Source organism: Phoxinus phoxinus (assembly GCF_949152265.1).
Source record: "Phoxinus phoxinus genome assembly, chromosome: 9".
Classification (NCBI taxonomy): domain Eukaryota; kingdom Metazoa; phylum Chordata; class Actinopteri; order Cypriniformes; family Leuciscidae; genus Phoxinus; species Phoxinus phoxinus.
The window spans coordinates 34275873-34295644 of NC_136884.1; the positions used below are offsets into that span (position 1 = coordinate 34275873).

The 19772-nt window shown below is 36.4% G+C and overlaps 1 protein-coding gene and 1 long non-coding RNA gene across 2 annotated transcripts; one reads left to right on the forward strand and one right to left on the reverse strand.

The window, feature by feature from the left end:
• Positions 1 to 2751: 2751 nt before the first annotated feature.
• LOC307003597 (uncharacterized protein) lies at positions 2752 to 15315 on the reverse strand. Its single transcript, XM_079622245.1, has 10 exons — positions 15001 to 15315; positions 10565 to 13010; positions 5643 to 5833; positions 4704 to 4814; positions 4421 to 4578; positions 3865 to 3967; positions 3527 to 3561; positions 3378 to 3452; positions 3188 to 3283; positions 2752 to 3100 (listed from the first exon to the last, which is right to left on the reverse strand). Exons 2-4 carry the CDS (start codon positions 12934 to 12936, stop codon positions 4738 to 4740), a joined length of 2640 nt encoding a protein of 879 aa, XP_079478371.1. The 5' UTR covers positions 12937 to 13010; positions 15001 to 15315; the 3' UTR covers positions 2752 to 3100; positions 3188 to 3283; positions 3378 to 3452; positions 3527 to 3561; positions 3865 to 3967; positions 4421 to 4578; positions 4704 to 4737.
• Positions 15316 to 15777: 462 nt separating this feature from the next.
• LOC307003598 lies at positions 15778 to 16760 on the forward strand. The gene is made up of 3 exons (XR_013798757.1): positions 15778 to 15916; positions 16001 to 16196; positions 16493 to 16760. It is a non-coding gene; the product is annotated as an uncharacterized lncRNA (long non-coding RNA).
• Positions 16761 to 19772: the final 3012 nt, after the last annotated feature.

Below are 19772 nucleotides of genomic sequence, written 5' to 3' on the forward strand. Positions count from 1 at the left end.
CTATGAACCGTACATAGGAAAATGATGAAATTTGGCACAGTTATAGATATGACCATGAATAGTAATTGGAGCAAATTTGGAGTCTGTTGGACACACTCTATAGCGCCACCACCAGTTCAAAAATTCAACATTGAAATGGCTGTAACTTTCGAACCATTTGATCCACAAAAATGAGACACAGTACACCTGATTGCTCTCATCATACTGATCTGAACCAATATAATACATTAAGACCACGCCCATTACAGTAGCAGCCATTTTGAAAAGTACAGTAATCAGTCTGATCGCTACTACTCATTCGAAATTGATCCAAATTGGTCCACATTTTGCTCAAATGATCTTTGGACTGAGCTGCATAAAAGTACTGTGCCCGATTTTTTTTATACGTCATTGTTCAAAAGTTATGACGTCACAAATTTAATGAGGTCGACCCAAAATTGGTTCAGAGGCTGTATCTCGGCCAAACTTTAATGCATTGAAATGAAAATTGGTATGCTTCATCGGAAGCTTGATCTGAGGGTCCATGCCAAAGTTGGAAACAGTGCCACCTACTGGTCATGAGATACGGAAAATGGCTATTTTGGCCAATAACTCGTGAACGGATTGTCAGAAAATTATAAACTTGATGTCAATCGATTCCTTGGATCATGCCGAATCTGTCGATATAGATTCTGCCATGGTGGGCGGTACCATGTGTCCGCCATTTTGAATTTTGTCGTAATTTGCAATATCTTTTAAACTATTTGAAATTTTTTCACCAAATTTGGTATGGATCATCATTAGCATGACCCGAAGTTACCTGATAAGTTTTATCACAGCGCCACCTAGTGTTCCAGAGATATAATGTTTTTTTGCAAAAACGCTTATAACTTTTGCAAACATTGCTTGAAATTTGATTTCTTTATGCCATTATATTCCTTGGCTTATGCCGATTCCAACGATGTCTCATTTGTCATTTTCCAACAATGTGACTGGCCGCCATATTGGAACCAATGTAAAACAGTTATTTTGCTACTCCTCTTTCAAAAATGGTTTAAAATCGTCCTAAATTTGCTCACATGATCTTTGGACAAAGCCGTACAGAAGTACTGTCCCCGATTTTTCATATTCATCTCTGTTCAAAAGTTATGATGTCACAAAGTTAACGAGGATGACCCTAAATTGGTTCAGAGGCTGTAACTTGTAAACAATTGAAGTGAAAATTATAAAATTGGTGTCTATCGACTCCTTGCATCATGACGAATCCGTGGATATATAATTTGTACCATGTACCACATCATAAGTAATTAGCTACATTAGCATTAAGCTAGCTTAGCATGCTAATCTTGTTAACTTGCTTTCGTGTGCTCATTCTTACACTGAAACCTCTCTGCAGCTTCCTAAACCAGCATCCTCCGAGTGGCGCAAGGTGCTAAACCATGTGCTATGTATCCCAAACCATTCTGGTCGTGGGTACAAATCCCTCTTGGGGTGACTTTGTCAAATTGTATATTATGTGATGTCTATTCCTGTGTTGTTCTAATCTTTTGCTCTTATGGCTCCGCACTGCTCTTTGTGCTTAAATGCTTGCTGCACTGCTGTACTTGCAGTACTTGCAGTACTTGCTGTACTTGCAGTACTTGTTTTTGAAATCAAAACATTGCAACAAATATATACACATTCCTGTACAATACATTTACATATAATCATTGTACTAATCATTCTTCCTCTTAGATTAGAAATAAGTATGTGTTAATTCCCATGTTCACTTTGGTTCATTTTGAGATTATTTTTACCTTTGCACCTTTTTTTTTTAACATGTAAATTAAATGTCTGCCGTTTTTGTTTTGCTTAAGTGTAAGCTGTTAAACAATGTGCCATACGCTCAAATCATTTTGTTACAGACAGTGTCTTTCTGAGAAGTAACTCAAGAATATAATATGTGGCACATTCATATATTCACAATTGATTAAATTAATTTTGGCATCAAGGTAAAAACAGTTATTAAAAGGTTTAACCAATGGTGCAACTAGGTGAGTAACAGTCACATCACCAATAGATTGTGAGTTCGAGTCCTGTGTATGACAACTTTATAAAATTGTTCCTTTATAATCCAGGAAAAAATTTGCGATTAGAAACATTGTTCATTCTGTTGAATCTCACCTGAAGTCTAGAGTATCCAGAAAGTTGTGTGATCAAACAGGATTGCTAAAGCGGTCCTTGAATTTCTGCTATTCTTGCAATAGCAGTTTTCTTCATAGAATTTTTTTTGCCTTCATGGGTTCATTTTCATGTCAATTTCTTTGCATTGTGCATTGTGTGTAATGAGCTAGAGAGCAGAGCTAATTATTTCTGTCTGTTCCAAAAGATCACTGACAATTATACTTTATAAAGTATATAATAAATATTTAAAAAAAAAATATCACACAATAGCATATTTACCATTTAGGTTAGACAACATTTTAACTGTTGTCCTGAAGACAGTCAGTTACAAGAAGTCAAAACTATAAAAACCACTCTTAAATAATAGCCTACTACAAATTAAATGAAAATTATGTAAATGTTCCCATCCACCAAGCTCTTTTATTGCATACATAGTTAAAGACATCAAGTTTGTGTATGATCAATTAATATACTAAATGTAGTGTCTATATCCATTCAGTACAAGTAGAAAATAGAGGTTAAAATGAAGTAAATGACCACAGAGACAAAATATATATTTTAATTATTTTATTAATAAAAATATTACATTTTTATTTTAAACATGTTGTGCCTTCATACCCCAGTGAGCAAGCCAAAAGGCGACAGTGGCAAGGAAAAACTCCCTTAAATAGAATTGTGGAACATCAAGGGTCAAAGGGTGGAATAAAATCAGCATAGTGGCAAAGGAAGAAACCTTGAGAGGAACCAGACTCAGCAGGGGCATGCCATCCTCTTTTGGCTGGCACATATTAAAGTAACTATACATAGGCCAAATGTAATACAAGCCATCCATTCAACATTGTTAATGTGGAGATTATGTATTTAGTTGTAAAATAACTTGACTGTCTGCATAGGTTTCCAGTTTTTTTTTTTTTCAGAACATTTTCTCAATTGAAAGTTGAAGAGAAGAATGTCATCTCTATTGTTAGAAGGGGAAAAGCAATAATCAAAATCACAAAATGATACATTTTCAATAACAAGTTCGAATATATTCATTGTTCATTACCATTTTCAATCAGTTGTACACTTTACAGAAGTTCATGCCGCAGATAATCTTTTGATTGGCATATGGGAGGTGGTTATGACTTGGTTATGACGAAATCTGAAATATTACATTCATTCAACAAAGTGCAATAAGTGAAGTCTTTACATTAAAAATATTTTGCAACTAACGTAGACTTGATCTGTTAGCTTACCTTTGGTGGACATTTGCATAAGGACACTGTATGTGGACTTCAAACTGTCAATTGTAGTCAAGTTGCTGCACAAATCTGAAAGTGTACTATTAATAGATTAACCAGTGCTTGTATAAATGTCAACATAAATTTACATCAATAAAACTTACTGTTTTATCAGTTGTGCGCTTCATAAAAGTCCAATCTTGTGATGGGTATATGGAGGAAGTAAAGACTTTGGTCAATGTCAGAAATCTGAAAATATTACATTCCTTCAATAAAGTGAAAAAGTGAAATAAGTGAAGTCTTCACATTAAAAACATTTTGCAACTAACATATACATGGTCTATTAGCATACCTTTTGTGGACATTTGTATAGGGATGTATGGACTTCCAAATATAAACTGTACTTATGGAGTTGCTGGACAAACCTTAAAATGTACCACTTGTAGATTATCCAGTGCTTGTATAAATGTCAACAACTTAAATTTACTTCAATACAACTTACCGTTTTATCAGTTGTGTGCTTCTTTTATAAAAGTTTATGGAGCAGAGAATCTTGTGATGGGTGGTATATGGAGGAAGTTGAGACTTCTGTGAATTTCAGGAATCTGAAATGAAAATATTACTTTCCTTCAACAAAGTGCTATAAGTGAAGTCTTTACATTAAAAACATTTTGCAACTAACATATACATAATCTGTTAGCATACCTTTTGTGGACATTTGTATAGCGATATGTATGGACTTTAAAACTATCAACTGTAGTTATTGTGTTGCTGGACAAATGTTGAAAAAGTTCATGGAATAGAGAATCTTGTGATGGTATATTGAAGTTATAACTTAGGGTTCCAGGAAAAAAAAAAAAAAAAAAAACTTTTGTTGAACTGCTGAAGTGAAGTTAACAATATTTTGCTAATGTATACACTGTATGTCCATTTGCCTTTGTCAGAAGTGGACATTGCATCAACTAACAATATAATTAATATATTTTTTAAATTGCAATGAATGATAGATAGATATTTTTTTATTAACTACTAAAATGTACATAATAATGTCAACTTACCTTTCTTTGTGAAGTTTTCCATTGTTTTTAGATGTTTTCTTGTAATCCTATTAACTTAATTGGGATTTATTAAGACAACTGTAGGAATGCAGCAGGCAGTCTTTGTGGATGCTTTCTATACTGTTTGGAACCATGCTGTGTTGTTTGGATGGCTTGGACTAGGGCAGAAATTAGATTAAAAAAAAAAATCTTTCAGCCAAAAAAAACAGAAACCTTGTCTGAAACAGATCAAGAATAATCAGAAACACAAATTGAACAATTTCAATGCATAAACTACACAAACCTTGACTGGATGTAGCTTTGGAACTCCAGCAAGATCAATAATTATGGAAGGTGTAGAGTGGTGGCCGATGAACAATGGATGGAATGGTCAGGACTCTATGGAACTTGGAATCTCAAGATGTGTCACATGGTATGGACAATAATAGAATAGACATTGTAGTTATATACATAAATCATACACATTAGGGCTGTGTGATATTGAAGAAAAATGCAATGTGACAACTCATTAATGCAATATTCGATATGATAATGCTTAGTGTGTAATAAACTCAAAATGTTTAATAAAATTATATAAACTACATACGCATTTCACATTCTTTTAGTAACAAAAAAACATCCCTTTAACTTCTGAACAGCAATGTTTAAGTTTATCCTCCATTAGGGTTATTAAAAAAAAACTGAATAATCGCATGTAAAAATAAAACAGTGCTTCGTTTTCACTGTATGAAATAAATCTTTTTTTCGTGACCCCAGTTATTGCAAGCACTTGCAATATGCATATTGTGATATATACATTTGTGATGTTTTGACAATTTCAATACATAGCACAGCCCTAATATACATATAAGTCATAACATGTATACATAAATCAAACAAATTACCTTACATGACTAAAGCTGTCTTGATAACATGCTACTGGACTTTAAAAAAATAAAGATTCAACCGTTGTAATTTCTGAATGACATGATTTCAAATGAATTATCTAATAAGTTTTCACTTGTGAACTTGAACAAACCTTCATGGACCTCAATCTCAGATTAATTGTAGCATGGTAGGGGCACAGAAAAGAAAAATGCAGTTATACAGTCTTGATTTTGTGTCAAAAATGCCAATTACCTTATCGAAACTAGAACTGCTTCATGGTAACTATAATAAGTTGAAACAATTTCAATTGTGACATTTTCTGCATCTTTAACGTAGACATGGTCTAGTAACGTACCCTTTTCAGTTGTAGGACATTGCACATGTTGACTGTATCCATGGACTTCCATTAGTTTCACAATTGAAGATGATGTCAAGTTGTCTTCATTGAAGTCTCCCATGATTACCTTCTTTCCTGGATGTTTTTCCAGCTCAGCAATGACATGTAACAGATTTTGTCGAAACACATCAATTTGATATGAATTAGGCCTGTACAGAAGAGCAGCATTCAAGTTGACATGTGGAACTGAGAAGTACAAACATTCCAAATTACAAAGTTCTGGAATAATGACTTTAAAAGACATATTTTCACAAGAGTAAATTGCAACCCCACCTCCTCGCTGTAGTTTTAAGTTACTGAAAAGTGGAGTGCTGTTGTCATAACACTTAGCTCTTGGATTATGATTGAAAATAAATCCAGGTATTTGTACTTTGTCTTCAACTTTTAACCATGTTTCAGTTAAACAAATACAATCTGCATTCATAAGCTGTCTGTTAGCTTGGAGATCTTGAACATGAGCTTGAAGACTTTGTACGTTGTGAAGAGCAATTGTAAATATACCAGGCGTCTTTGAGAAATTGTGACTTTCTAGTGGAAATTTTGGGATATGTCTCATTGCCAAATCAATTTGATCATTACAGTAGATTGCAGACTCCTTGAAGTTTTGAATTATTAGTCCATTGAGAGTTCTCACACGACTCAATGCAACATATGCTTGTCCTGCAGTAAATATCTTGTCAAGAGATACAACAGCTTTATCTACTGTGAGCCCTTGGACTTTATGAACGGTGCATGCCCATGCCAATCTAAGTGGAAATTGACGTCTTAAACCACCGTTGTTTGTAACTTGATCTTCTTGAACTTCAATTACTGTAGAATTTGGGGAAAATCGATGTCGTTGGTTTAACCTTTGACTTCTTCCCACATTTGGATCATCAAATTCCACATGAATGGCTGATGGAAAGTCATCAACATAATCATCATCCTGTATTTGACTTCTGCTAATATGGACAACTGTACCAAAGGCTCCATTCACAAGTCCGTCCGAAACATCAACATTTTTCTTCAACATTACTCTCGCTCCAACACCCAAGGAAACACATTTAGCCAAACAGGAGTTGAAAACGGTTGCATGAAATCCAACTTTTTTTTCAATCCTACCAGTTTTGGGATTTCTCTCAAAATCTTGAGCTCGAATGCTGATTGCCTCAGGACAAACCTCATTTAGTCTCCGAATATTGTACTCATCAACCTCTTTATTTGTAGGAAATATATGAACATCCCCGCATTCTTCTCCTGTTTCACATTGCTTCAACATGTTGAGGTCACATGAGTTTAGAGGTTCATTTTTTTTACGAACTCTCAGACGATTTAAGGTTTCAGCAAAGGATGCATCTTGTTGCCTAACAACTTCAGTTAGTTCAGCAATTTCAAAGTTGTTTTCCCAAAGGTTCACACCTTTTGTATCAGTATAGAGTGGAGTTCCTTTAACAGGTGGCAGCTGATAAAAATCTCCAACAACTACAAGACTTACCTTTCCAAAGAGGGAGTAATCACCAGTTTGTTTGATTTGTCTCAATCTCCCATGAACATATGACAAAAGGTGATGGTCAACCATGGATACCTCATCTATAATCAAAATCTTCAAACTTCCAAGTTTGGAACGGAGAGAATTGATTTTGTCATCACTTAATGGTTGATATGGCAATTTCACACTAGCACCAATTGAAAAAGTGTTGTGGATGGTTGCAGCGCCAATGTTGTATGCGGCTACTCCAGTAGATGCACACAAAATCACACTCCTTTCTTCAGGGTTTTCAGACAGCTGAGACAAGAGTCTAGAAGATTCATAGCATATTGCTTTAATTACATGGCTTTTTCCTGTGCCTGCTCCACCAGTAACAAACAAGCGAAATCGTTCAGGGTTTCTTCCATTCAGTTTTTGTACACACCATTCACGAACTTTGTAAAATATTGCAGACTGTTTAGCATTTAATGATCTTAATAAACACAGTGCTTCATCTCGAGACATTGTAGCATTACTGTTCTCAATTGTGAATGCAGTTCGAGGGTTCGCTACAAGATCTGGAATAAGTGTGTCAGAATCATCTTCTTCGGGAAGTATGTTGTTCTTCATTAGCTCAATACATTCATGACGCACATTCTCTGTTTCAGGACACAATGTAGCCCAAGCATCTTCCAAATCAACACCCAGCTCCAAGACCTGTTGAGCTCGGTCCAATTCATCACTGTCCTTTTCAAACAGTGCTCGATTAGAATCAACAATAAATTTGACTCCAATCACATTACCTCCACATTTGACAGCACCATTTTTGTAGAAATCCTCATAAGTGTGGAACTTCTCAGGCTTTAGATGACAATCTTCATAATATGGTAAAAAAAGTTGTAGCAGTGAATGATGGTACTTTTCTGGATCTTTTGTTGGTGAAAATCTTGGATACCTTATTACTGCAGGTTCAGTTCGAGATCTTCTGACCATGTACCCACAATTGTTGTTAAGCTTGATCACATTTTCTTTCTTTTGTGAAGATAGTTCAGATGTTGACAATATCCTGTATTCGGAGCAAAAACTGCCCAGACATAGAATCTCAAAATGTTCCGTTTTTGGTCTACTCTTGTAACGGTCAACCAAACTATTCATCCAAAAACTTGAATTTTCTTCACCAGAATGGTCATCTTTGCTTTGGAGAACACGCAAAGGCAAACTCATTTTCACAGGATCTGTTCCAATTGGAATAAACTGGACTTTGCGAGAGCATTCTTTCAAGTGCATACCCGTTAGGCGATACACAGCCTCTTGTGCTGAAACTTCTCTGTTGTGTAGATATACACTTCCCAACATTTTTAACGATGATCTTGCTTCGAGATTTCCATTCATGGCTTCATTTTGTGCACGTTGCAACAACAGTCCCATTTCTTGTTCTGCTTTTGTGATGTAACTAATAATATAAACCACTACAGAGTAAGCATCTGTCACATACTGGATATCCATGTTGCCTTGCCATGCACGCAATAAATGAGGGTTATATTGATTTACCCAAACATCTTTTGGACTTCGCTTCAAGACGACACTTTTCTTTTTGGAACATCTCTTGTATGCCTTTTCAAATACAGCCTGATTAATTCCAATGGATTGGAAAAAGGCATCTGTTGAATCAAAATTGACTTCAGATTCTGTCAATGCAGTTTTGATTTTCTTCAAAATGGCACTTGCAGTCTCATTTCCATCATTGCCTTTCAAGTCATCTTGCACAGCTCTCGTTATAAAGGTGCGGCTAGATGGAGGTCGTGGAAAATTTAATCTACAAACTGTCTTTTTCTTCCGGCATGTCTTCGAATGTCTGGTGCTGTGCTTTTGAACACTGTTCACAGTTTCAGAAAGTTCTGCATCATCCTCTCCTGGTGTCTCACAAGTGATATACTGATCTATGAAAGCAGCAACCAAAGCATCATTGTCTTCATTTAACTTTGGAGAATTTTCAACCCAAAACAAACAATGAACATGAGGAGATCCACGCTGTTGAAACTCTACACGATAAAAGTAGTCTTTGATCTTACCAATAGGTTGAGCAGGTGACATAATGACATCTTTCAAAAAACAATGCCATCTGTAATCAAACATCCTCGCAGCAGTGACTGGGTTTCGTCTAATTAGTCCACATTTCTCAGACCAGTCAAGCTCATCAACACTTAAATTTTTCTGTTCTTGCTCCAAGATGGTGTTAATCATTTCAGGCCATCTGAGATCAGCAGAGCTAAAGGATGCAAAGAAAGTTGGAATACCTAGTTGTCTTATGAGGGCAAAAATATCTTTTTGAGTTGATTGCCAATAGGGTGGCGTTCCACGGACTGGTCTCAAAAACTTGTATCCTTCATCATAATTTAATAATTTAGCTAATGACTCTGGATTTGTGAGCATATCTGAGGTTACTCCCTTCAACAACCTCTTGTCCGACCCTTTTCGCAAAGCAATAGAGACATTGGATACAATTTGATCCAACTCTGACATGTATTGAGCATAGAAAATGAAGTCTGTGCTCCGTGCAAAACGTCCGTCTGCATTGAGGATTCTTGCATTTAAGTACCGTGAAAGTGAGATCTTTCTTTCTCTCTCATCATGGAATGTTGGACCACCAGTTGGAAACAGAACAGGAAAACATTTTGCTTCATTGGTTTTATCAGACAGTAATTTAACAGGACTGTTACCTTCAGCTGGTGCCACATTTAACACATCTTGAAAATGCTGATCAATGACTTCCGAACCAAGATCGACAGGTTGTAAACATGTGTCTGACAAAAGACCACTCTGCTCTTTAATATAAGTCAAATCTTCCTCTGGCTGTTCTTCAGTATCATTTTCCTCTTCACTCTTTTCAACTAAAGTTTGTTTCTCCATTGCATCAGCAACTTTTTCTTCTGATTCACTCAACGAGTTGATCCATTGTTCGTTAATCTCCACATCCTTGTACAATTTATTGCACCTGATCAAATATCTCAGAGCATTTCTAACACGATCAGTGTGTACATGCTTGTACTCATAATGCCCTTTGTATGTTAACTTGCGCTTTAGCTTTATTCTTATCATCTTGTCATCGCATTCATTTCGTGGAAGAATATTTGAAACCTCTGCAGTATTTACAGGAACACACACCACAGGTCCATGGCAACCATTTTGTTTTCCACGTGGAAGACAAAGTAACTTCAAAAAAGGAATGTTACGTGCAACAAGATGTTGTTCCAACGAGTTAAGAGACTTTAGATGATTTGGAATGTCCGCCACATGCATATTGTTAGCAACACTCTCTTCAGGCAGTTTTCCCCTGATGATTTTGCGATGACATGTAGGACAAATCCACAATTTGCACCTTGGAGAAAAAACAAAAGGATTATGACATTTTTCATCACAAACATGCACATACCTCAGTGTGATGCATCTTCTCGCCAAGGCAGCAATTGTTTCTCCTTTGTCTTCATAGTTTTCTGGTTTGCATTCAGTAACCTGTTTTTGGAAAAGTAAACGGTGACAGACACAGCACACAAACTCTGGACCTCTACTCACTTCTCGACGAAAACTGGCAATTGCAACACCAATGTCTTTCTGCTTTTCTCTTTTTTTTGCATATACCTCACAGCCTTTTTGTATTTTACCAAAATGAAAGTTTAGATCTTTGCGATATTTTGTTTTTAAATACTCACACAGTCTTGCTTTAAAGACCAGGTTTTGAAGATATTTCTTCTTGGAAAACTCACGTACTCTTGCTTTGAAATCCCAGTTTTGAACATATTTCTTCTTTGAATACTCACGCACTCTTGCTTGAAAGTGCACGTTTTGAAGATATTTCTTCTTGGAATACTCACGTGCAGCCGCCTGAAATGAGACATCATTTTTATATTTCATTTGAGAATACTGGCTAACATGTTTCTGAAACTGAATATTGCTTGAATATTTGGCCTTAGAACGTTCACACTTAATCAAACGAACATGACAATGTTTCAAATATTTCTCACAAAGAGCTTTCTTTTTTTTCTGTCTAAAATCAATGTCATTATCATACTTGGTCTTCTGATCCTTCAGTTTCTTCAAGTATCTCTCTTGATCATACTGTGCGGCGTCGCTTACCTTCCTTTTACGCAGACATGGCATTCTCACCTCATTTGAAGTGGTATTCTCACATTTCCCTGCGCAAATGTCTTGCTCTCTGTGCTTAACACATGTGACAACTTCATAATGATTACCATTACAGTTTTTCAGATATATTGCATTGTTTGAAATTACCTCTCCAGTAGGTTTGTGTACATTCCACCGTCCATCATTAAAAGTCATTATGGTGGTTTTCAACAGATCAGCAGAAGCAAAGATGTCAATTTCAGTGACCCATGACCCAGAATAATAGACTCTAGATTGTGTCAAGTAGTCCTCTACTGAAGTGTACTCACTTCTCACATACCTCTGAAATATTGAAGTGTTCATTTTCAGGTGTTTGACAACGGCACGGCGAATCTTCAAATGCTTCTCCTCACTTCCACAGATTGCATATGCCAATGATCTGAAAAAGCAGTTACCATCTGGTTTTATACTCTTTGTCTGACACGGACCTGCAATGGGACCAAAGTTTGTTGCAACATTACAGTCACTGTTAACATTTGTCAGAAGCAAGAGTTCACATAAAGCTTGCTGATCTCTAAGAGTCAAGGGATAAAAACATGTTTCTGGAATTGTAACATCAGTAATAATGATGTCATCTACTACAACATTTTCAACATGAGATTTTTTGACCTGTTTCTTAGAGACCTGCGCATCCTGCTTTTTTCTTCCCCTTTTTCCTTTACTTGGCAAGACAGTACAAACTGGATGTGACAATGAAAGGTTAGTGCTGCTTGTATTTGGAACATCAACCTCAGGTGATTGAAAGTCAGATGATCTTACCCCAGTTGTTACAGATGTGCATACCTTGGGTGTGCATCTTAAGACTTCGCTGTAAAGTGCTTTACCAGAAGACCGTGAACGACTGCTGTGGTCTGCCTCAAGCGAGTGGGACTTTGTAATGCATTTCTTTAAGGGTTCAGCCGGCTTTTCTCTTCTCAACACATTATACACTGGTTGTGGCATGTGAACAGCAGTGCTTTTATTTTGAACATCAACCTTAGGTACTTGAAAGTCAGATGACCTTACCTCAGTTGTCACAGGTTTGCGTTTCAGAACTTCACTGTAAAGTGCTTTACCGGAAGAGCATGGGAAACTGCTGCGGTCTGCCTCCAGCGAGTGATAAACTTCAGAATCTGCATGAACAGAAACTCCAGTTACCTCAAATCGTGGTGCAGTTACCCCAAATGAGTGTGCCATCTTATTAATGTAGTCATACAAAGATTCTATGGTGCTGTGATAAGCAACACAACTAGTCTCTGTCATGTTAGCATGAGAATCAACAAAGGCATACCATGAACCCTCCTTAATAACTGCACATGTGTTGGCACAGATACATAAAAGAAAAGCATCAGCACTCAGTAGAGCTTGCTGAAGAGCTACATCAACTAGCATGGCCACATTTATTAATGCTGCATCATAGTCATCAACATCAACAAATCCAGTGAGAGACTCTGCATACTCTATTGAAAACACAGTATTACCCAGGACATGTCTCCTTGGTAACTCGTGGACTGCAATGTAATTTCTACCCACCACTTGTCGGTCATTTATGTTACCCTGATTCCGTAACCGTTCATAAAGGTGTGTTCCTGCCACTAAGACACCATCAAGATCTTGTCTCGTCCAAGTGAGCACGTTCTTCATCTTGCTTTTCAACACTGCTGTCAAACTGATGGCACCACACTGTCTGCCACGTGAATTTCCAAAGCGGGCATCACCTTGATGAAAGGAACCTTTCAGTAATGGTTTCTGTGAAAATTCAACATATGCAGATAAAGTATTCAAAGCATTTTCATATACATTTCTGTAAATTTCACAGTTTTGTTCAGAGTTCATACATTTGTTTATTGGGTTTGACTGCGTTTTTGACTGCGTTTTTGACTGCGTTTTTGACTGCGTGCCTACCATTTTTTTACGAGGAAGCGGCAAAACCTCGGCTACACTTGTTTTACGAGGAAGCGGTGCAGCCTCTGCTTGACTTATTTTAAGAGGAAGCGGTGCAGCCTCTGCTTGACTTATTTTAAGAGGAAGCGGTGCAGCCTCTGCTTGACTTATTTTAAGAGGAAGCGGTGCAGCCTCTGCTTGACTTATTTTAAGAGGAAGCGGTGCAGCCTCTGCTTGACTTATTTTAAGAGGAAGCGGTGCAGCCTCTGCTTGACTTATTTTAAGAGGAAGCGGTGCAGCCTCTGCTTGACTTATTTTAAGAGGAAGCGGTGCAGCCTCTGCTTGACTTATTTTAAGAGGAAGCGGTGCAGCCTCTGCTTGACTTTTTTTGAGAGGAAGCGGTGCAGCCTCTGTTGCACATCGTTGTGCATATAGCCTCTTGGCTATTGCAGACCTCTTCTTTGGCCGGGGCATCTGTAAAAACAAATACAAAATTACACATAAATGACTGAAGTTTTATCTTAAGACGACACAAGCAGATAACAATTGCCATTTAAACACTACAAATAATCATATCAATTTAATATTTAATACTGACATCCATTATTATATTATAGAAGTGTCACCCTTAATTTAAAAGTGTCAAATTTTACTTACCTCAGTGCAATCTTTTATCAATGCACCAGCACACATGAAAAATAAAATAAAAATAAAGCTTAGTTTGGCGTGCATTAACTTTCCATATTTTTACACATTAAACCATATCCACATTGCAGCCCTAAAATATGCTTATTTTTATTTATTTAACTTTAGTAAAAAAAAAAACTCCAGTAAGTTCAGACAGCCAACACCTAAAAATGTGGTGACTTTGGTAACATCTGGTGACATGTTGGTATAAAAATGACAAAACAAGCATTAATATAAATAGCCACTAGATGGCTATAGTACTCAATGGCTGCATATAGGCTGAACTCTACAAAACATTGTTATAGCGAACTTAACCTCAATTGTGGTTACAATACAAAAGTTACAATTGTGGAATGTTTAAAAACATTTGTGTTGGGTGAGACCTTATAAAGGTGCCAACATATGCATATATAAAAACACATCCATTTATAAATGTAGGAGACAATCCTTTTTTTTTTTCAAACAAAAAATATCAAATTTCAATAACTCAAAAAGTACCGAACAGATAAGAAAAAAACAATGTAAAACATGTTTTGTTTGGAAGCATCAACAAATCTTGCAGTAGGACTTTGAAGTGTGTGTGTGTTTTGCATATTGGATGATTGGCACATTTTTTAAAAATTGCCCAGTTATTGGCTCATTCAATTCCTTTGTTTGTGTATGTGTGATTTACCAACAAGATTAACAATGCTAAACTAAATGTCAGATGTACTGTCCACATTTAATTATCAAATAAGCAGCAGAATTACATTTTACAAAGACTGCACTGACATTGCTAAACTTTAAATTAGTGTAAAGAGCAAACATTTCAAAGCAGCAGCCATTGACACCAAATTTGTCAAAATGTTTATTGCAAACAGCACTCAAAACGCAGATGTTGTAAACTTTTACAACATTAAAAACACACAGAAATAACACCACAGCACAATGAGCTCTGACAAAATCTTACCTGCTGTAGGAAGACAGAAGTTCAGCAAGATTCTTGCTGCTGATTCATCAATTAAATATCTCACAGGACATAAATAAAACATTGTTACTGATGGCCCATTTTTCGGAATATTTTTCTGAAAGAAACCTAATTAATACATTAATTAAATAATTTAAAAACCTTGCTTCTTTTTTTCTTTATCGGCTCACCAAAGATTCTCTTCTTGGCATGACCTTTCTATATTCACTAGCACAATGCACTCAATTTCTTCTTCTTCTTCTTCTTCTTTCAATTTAATGGCAGTTGGCAACTCACTTTAATGGTTCATTACTGCCACCTGCTGGACTGGGGTGTGATAATGCATTCAATTTGATCTTAACATATGTTTATACATAATTGAAGCAATAACCTTATTACCCCAACAACCAATGAGGCTGACGAGAATCAGCTGAATCAAATCAAATGAATGTTTAAATGAGCAACTATGTCTATAGCGTTCTCATATACAACATAGAATATATTATACTGAGTAGACAAGTTAAAGTAAACCTTGAAAAGACAACAAAGGAAAACGAAAAGGTAATATTAATGCTCAAATACTGACTTTTTCTTATCAACATAGGTATATTTTCAAAATAAATAACCAGAAGGTTGCTAATAGGAAATCCACTAAAATCTAATTATGTCCATTCTTTATCAATTTCTTGAATATCTTTTAAATCTCAGGAAAAGACTATTGACATCCAGGCAAGGCAACTAGTTGACATCTGCGTGAAACAGGTAATGCAAATAGAAGTTACTGAAATTTTGCAACTCTAGAAGCATTCCAGTATCTGTATTTACTACTTTAAGAAATCAACTGCACTCTTTCCATACTTATGTCATTCTCTCAATGTACATTTAACTGTTATACTTTTGTATTTTATTTTTTTGAAGTATGGAAGGAGACCCGAAAAATACAGGCCAACATTCGCTTGTGGGCTACATACACAATATTTCTGAGATAAAAAAAGGCACGAAACGAACATATTTTGATGCAGAGCTACAGGAAAAACACAAAGTGCGCAGACTTGTTGTTTTCAAAGCTGACATGCATCCTCAATTTAAAGCTGTGAACAATGACAAGTATGAATTCTTTTATGAAAATGCAGACTTTTCAATTTGCGTTTATTGGTCTTCATTTTCTTTTTTTTTCTTTTTTTTAAACAGGAGTCCGGTCCACCTGCACAATATCAATTTGACCCCTTCGCTCACAACAGAGGGAGCACATGACATCACATTCACCCATTCGTCCACCTTATCCTGTTTAAGCCAACTAGAATACAGTTATAATCCAACACTTTCGTCAAACCAGGAAGATCTGACCATATCTGAGATCTTCAAAACAAACACCACATACAGACGTGTGAGTAAAAACTTGATTTAAACTTGAACTGTTCATCCACTTTCAAATTGTATGTATATTGAACAAACCAACACTCTAATAAATTGCTGGGCTATTCCAATCCATGTTTGGGTTAAATATGGACAAACCCAACCATTGGTTTAAATGTACTATAATAAATTACAGTTTTAAACCCAACCATATTTGACCCAAACATGGGTTGAAATAACCTAGCATTTTTTAGAATGAATGACTTGAAGTTACCGTTAATTAGAGTGAATGGTTTTGTTTCTTTTCCTTTTAAATCCTCTATGCAGGTAAATGTCAAGGCAAAGACGATCCAAAAAAAGAGCCAGAGCCACAACTTTGTCCGTGATGGGACCTTCCTAACCAACACCACATACATGATCGCCGATAAGACTGCATCAATTGATCTTACTGTGTGGGGTGAAGAGGACATTTCAACTGATGGCTGGTATTCATTCACAAATATTTCAATTCGCAAATTTGAGGGGACCACCTTTCTCTCTTCAACAAGAGATAGTAAATTCACAAAAATCACTTGTCATGAAAACACATGCCAAGTAGAACACACCACTTCCCACAACCTCACTGCTGACATAATTGGAGCAAAAGTTAATGTGCTGCATATTTGTCCACTCTAACACCCCATTCCAGACATGCCACTATCTACATCCAAAGTTCGCTGTGAAAAATGTAACACATTTTACAGATCATCATGTATAACAAACTACACACATGGCACATTAACAATCAAAACACCAACAGAGATAAAAAATGTCCAAATTGAGAACACATTCATTAAGTCCATAATTAATGTTCCGGACACTGCAAACACTCACACAATAATAGATTCACTGCTTGAGTTGCCACCTGTAAGCATTACACTCCATCAGAACAATATAACGCGCATCGAAACAATCAAACCTCACACCAAGCAATTGGACATACCTAACATCATAATCACACCATCACCTACAGACTCTTCCACACTCTTTCCATCCCAGGAAGATTTAGAACAGTTTATGGTGGACTTCACAGAAAACACACCCTCTACTTCAACATCCACTATACCATCTTCAGTCATCCAACCCACAAATGACCCTCAGTCTACAAAAACAACTTCCCATCCCAAAAAATAAATGTACACATGAATTCATACACTTCTACTGACGCATGCATACACATGAACATAAACATTTTATATAAATCCCTACATGCAAATCAGTACAAAGCCCTACATGCATGCATACATACAAGTACATGAGCATATTTATAAATATCTACATACACGTATGTAGTACAAGCGCACCTACAAAATTCAGATACCTTTAGACATGCATATATACAAGTACATGAGCACATTTATAAATCTCTACATGCACATATGTAGTACAAGCACACATACACAATTCAGACACCTTTACTATACATACAAGCACATGGGCACATTTATAAATATCTACATACACGTATGTAGTACAAGTGCACCTACACAATTCAGATACCTTTAGACATGCATATATACAAGTACATGAGCACATTTATAAATATCTACATACACGTATGTAGTACAAGCGCACATACACCATTCAGACACCTTTAGACATGCATACAAGTACATGAGCACATTTATAAATCTCTACATGCACATATGTAATACAAGCACACATGCACAATTCAGACACCTTAACTATACATACAAGTACATGGGCACATTTATAAATATCTACATACACGTATGTAGTACAAGCGCACCTACACAATTCAGACACCTAGTCTGCACAATGTCCTCTTTTATTGGGTTAACAAATGCCATGCATGCATTCATTCATTGTAGGAAGTTCTCCACCATACATTTCACACATGCATGCCTATAGGGAGGTTCTGGGAAGTGGTGTTTCTAAAAAAAAAATGTATATATGTGCAGACAATTTCGAAATGTATAATGTCGTCTAACGACCAAACAAATTCATTATAAAAACAAAGTTATATTAGGAAAAGTTGTTTCAAGTGCCTGAAAGTTTGTCTAAAGTGACCTTTTTATTTCCATTCTCCAACTTCTCTTTTGTTTCCATGTTCATAATTTGTTCTTTCCAAGTTCATAATTTGTAACATCTTGTAAGATGAATAAAATGTTAAACTTCACACTGCATCACTTGAGTATTCATTTTCCATCCCTTTAGTTATCCATTCCAGTAAAAACTGTTTAAATTTCACTTATAATCTGTGAGATGGTTGTACTAATTTGTATTTCTGTCAGACTAGAAATAAAACTGTTCCATTTGACCTAATCACACTGAAAGGTTTCCTCAGCAGCTTGGTAAATGTGTATTAGCAATTATCTGTGTTGTCTTATCTTGGGTTAGAAAATATGGGCCTAGCCCCTATTGTAATTGTTAGTTTACTTTATTACGAGTCAAGCCTCAAAGGGAAACTTGGAAAGAGCCACACAGAAATGACTGAACAGATTTTTTTTTTACATTTGCTATCATTCCCGAGAAATTCTTCTCTAGTTGACCTTGCCTGTGTTTGTTTGTCTTATGCTAGTTAGCTTAGCATGCTAATTGGTTAATCTCAGAATTTTAGCCACAAACCATTTCACTTGTGTTCAAATCCTGTGAGGCACTTGCCCAGTCCATAAGATACTGTGGCCAGAAGTGGTGCAAAAGTTGCTTCTATTCAAGATATTGTGTCTTTCTGACAACTTCAATATAACATGCAGTACATCTTTATACAAATTCTTAATTTTTAGTTGATACTCACTTGAACTGTTGAATTTTGCCAGCTGTGTAAATGCATGATTGCCAAGAAGCACAACAAGATGAGGGACAGGCACCTGACCCATAGATAGTGGGGTTTGAGTCCTTCTTTCTTACTATTGGAATACAAATAAGTCTGTTTTTGTTAATTCTGGGTTCAATCTCATCTCAACATCTGGTCATTTTAAATTCGTTCTCACATTAAGGCCCTGTTTACACGAGAACGCTTGCGGGTGAAAACGTAAAAATATTTTATCGGATGTGCCTTTCGTTTACACGACGACAGCGTTTTTTGGGGCTTAAAAACGCAAAAAAGTGAAACCTCCCTCCAGAGTGGAAATCTTAAAAACGCTCCACCGTCGCGTTCCCGTGTAAAGGGTAAAAACGCAAAAGTCTGCTCACGGTGGCTCTCGTCGCGTACATGGTTACGTCACAGGCATACGCTAGTACAGGAAAATAACAAACATGTCGGATTATTTCCATGCATCGGATCTTCAAGATGCCCTAGCAGCTCTGATCTGCATTCAAGAGTATTTTACGCAGTTGTACAGTTGTTTAGATTTTGCGCTACTAGGGAGACATGTTAAAGGAAGGTTGTACACATGTGCACAGACTTGGGTGTTGTTGTGTGGCAGTGCTTCACATTGCCACCTAGCCGCCTGGAGTGCATACATCAAATTTCACACACTTTTACGTCACCATATGCACACAGATTTCCCTCCCAAAACACTCGACTAAACGCAGAATAGAGTAATAACGAAACACCACTTTTGCATTTTCTCTTCAGATCGTTTCTGTGTAAACATAGCCTTAG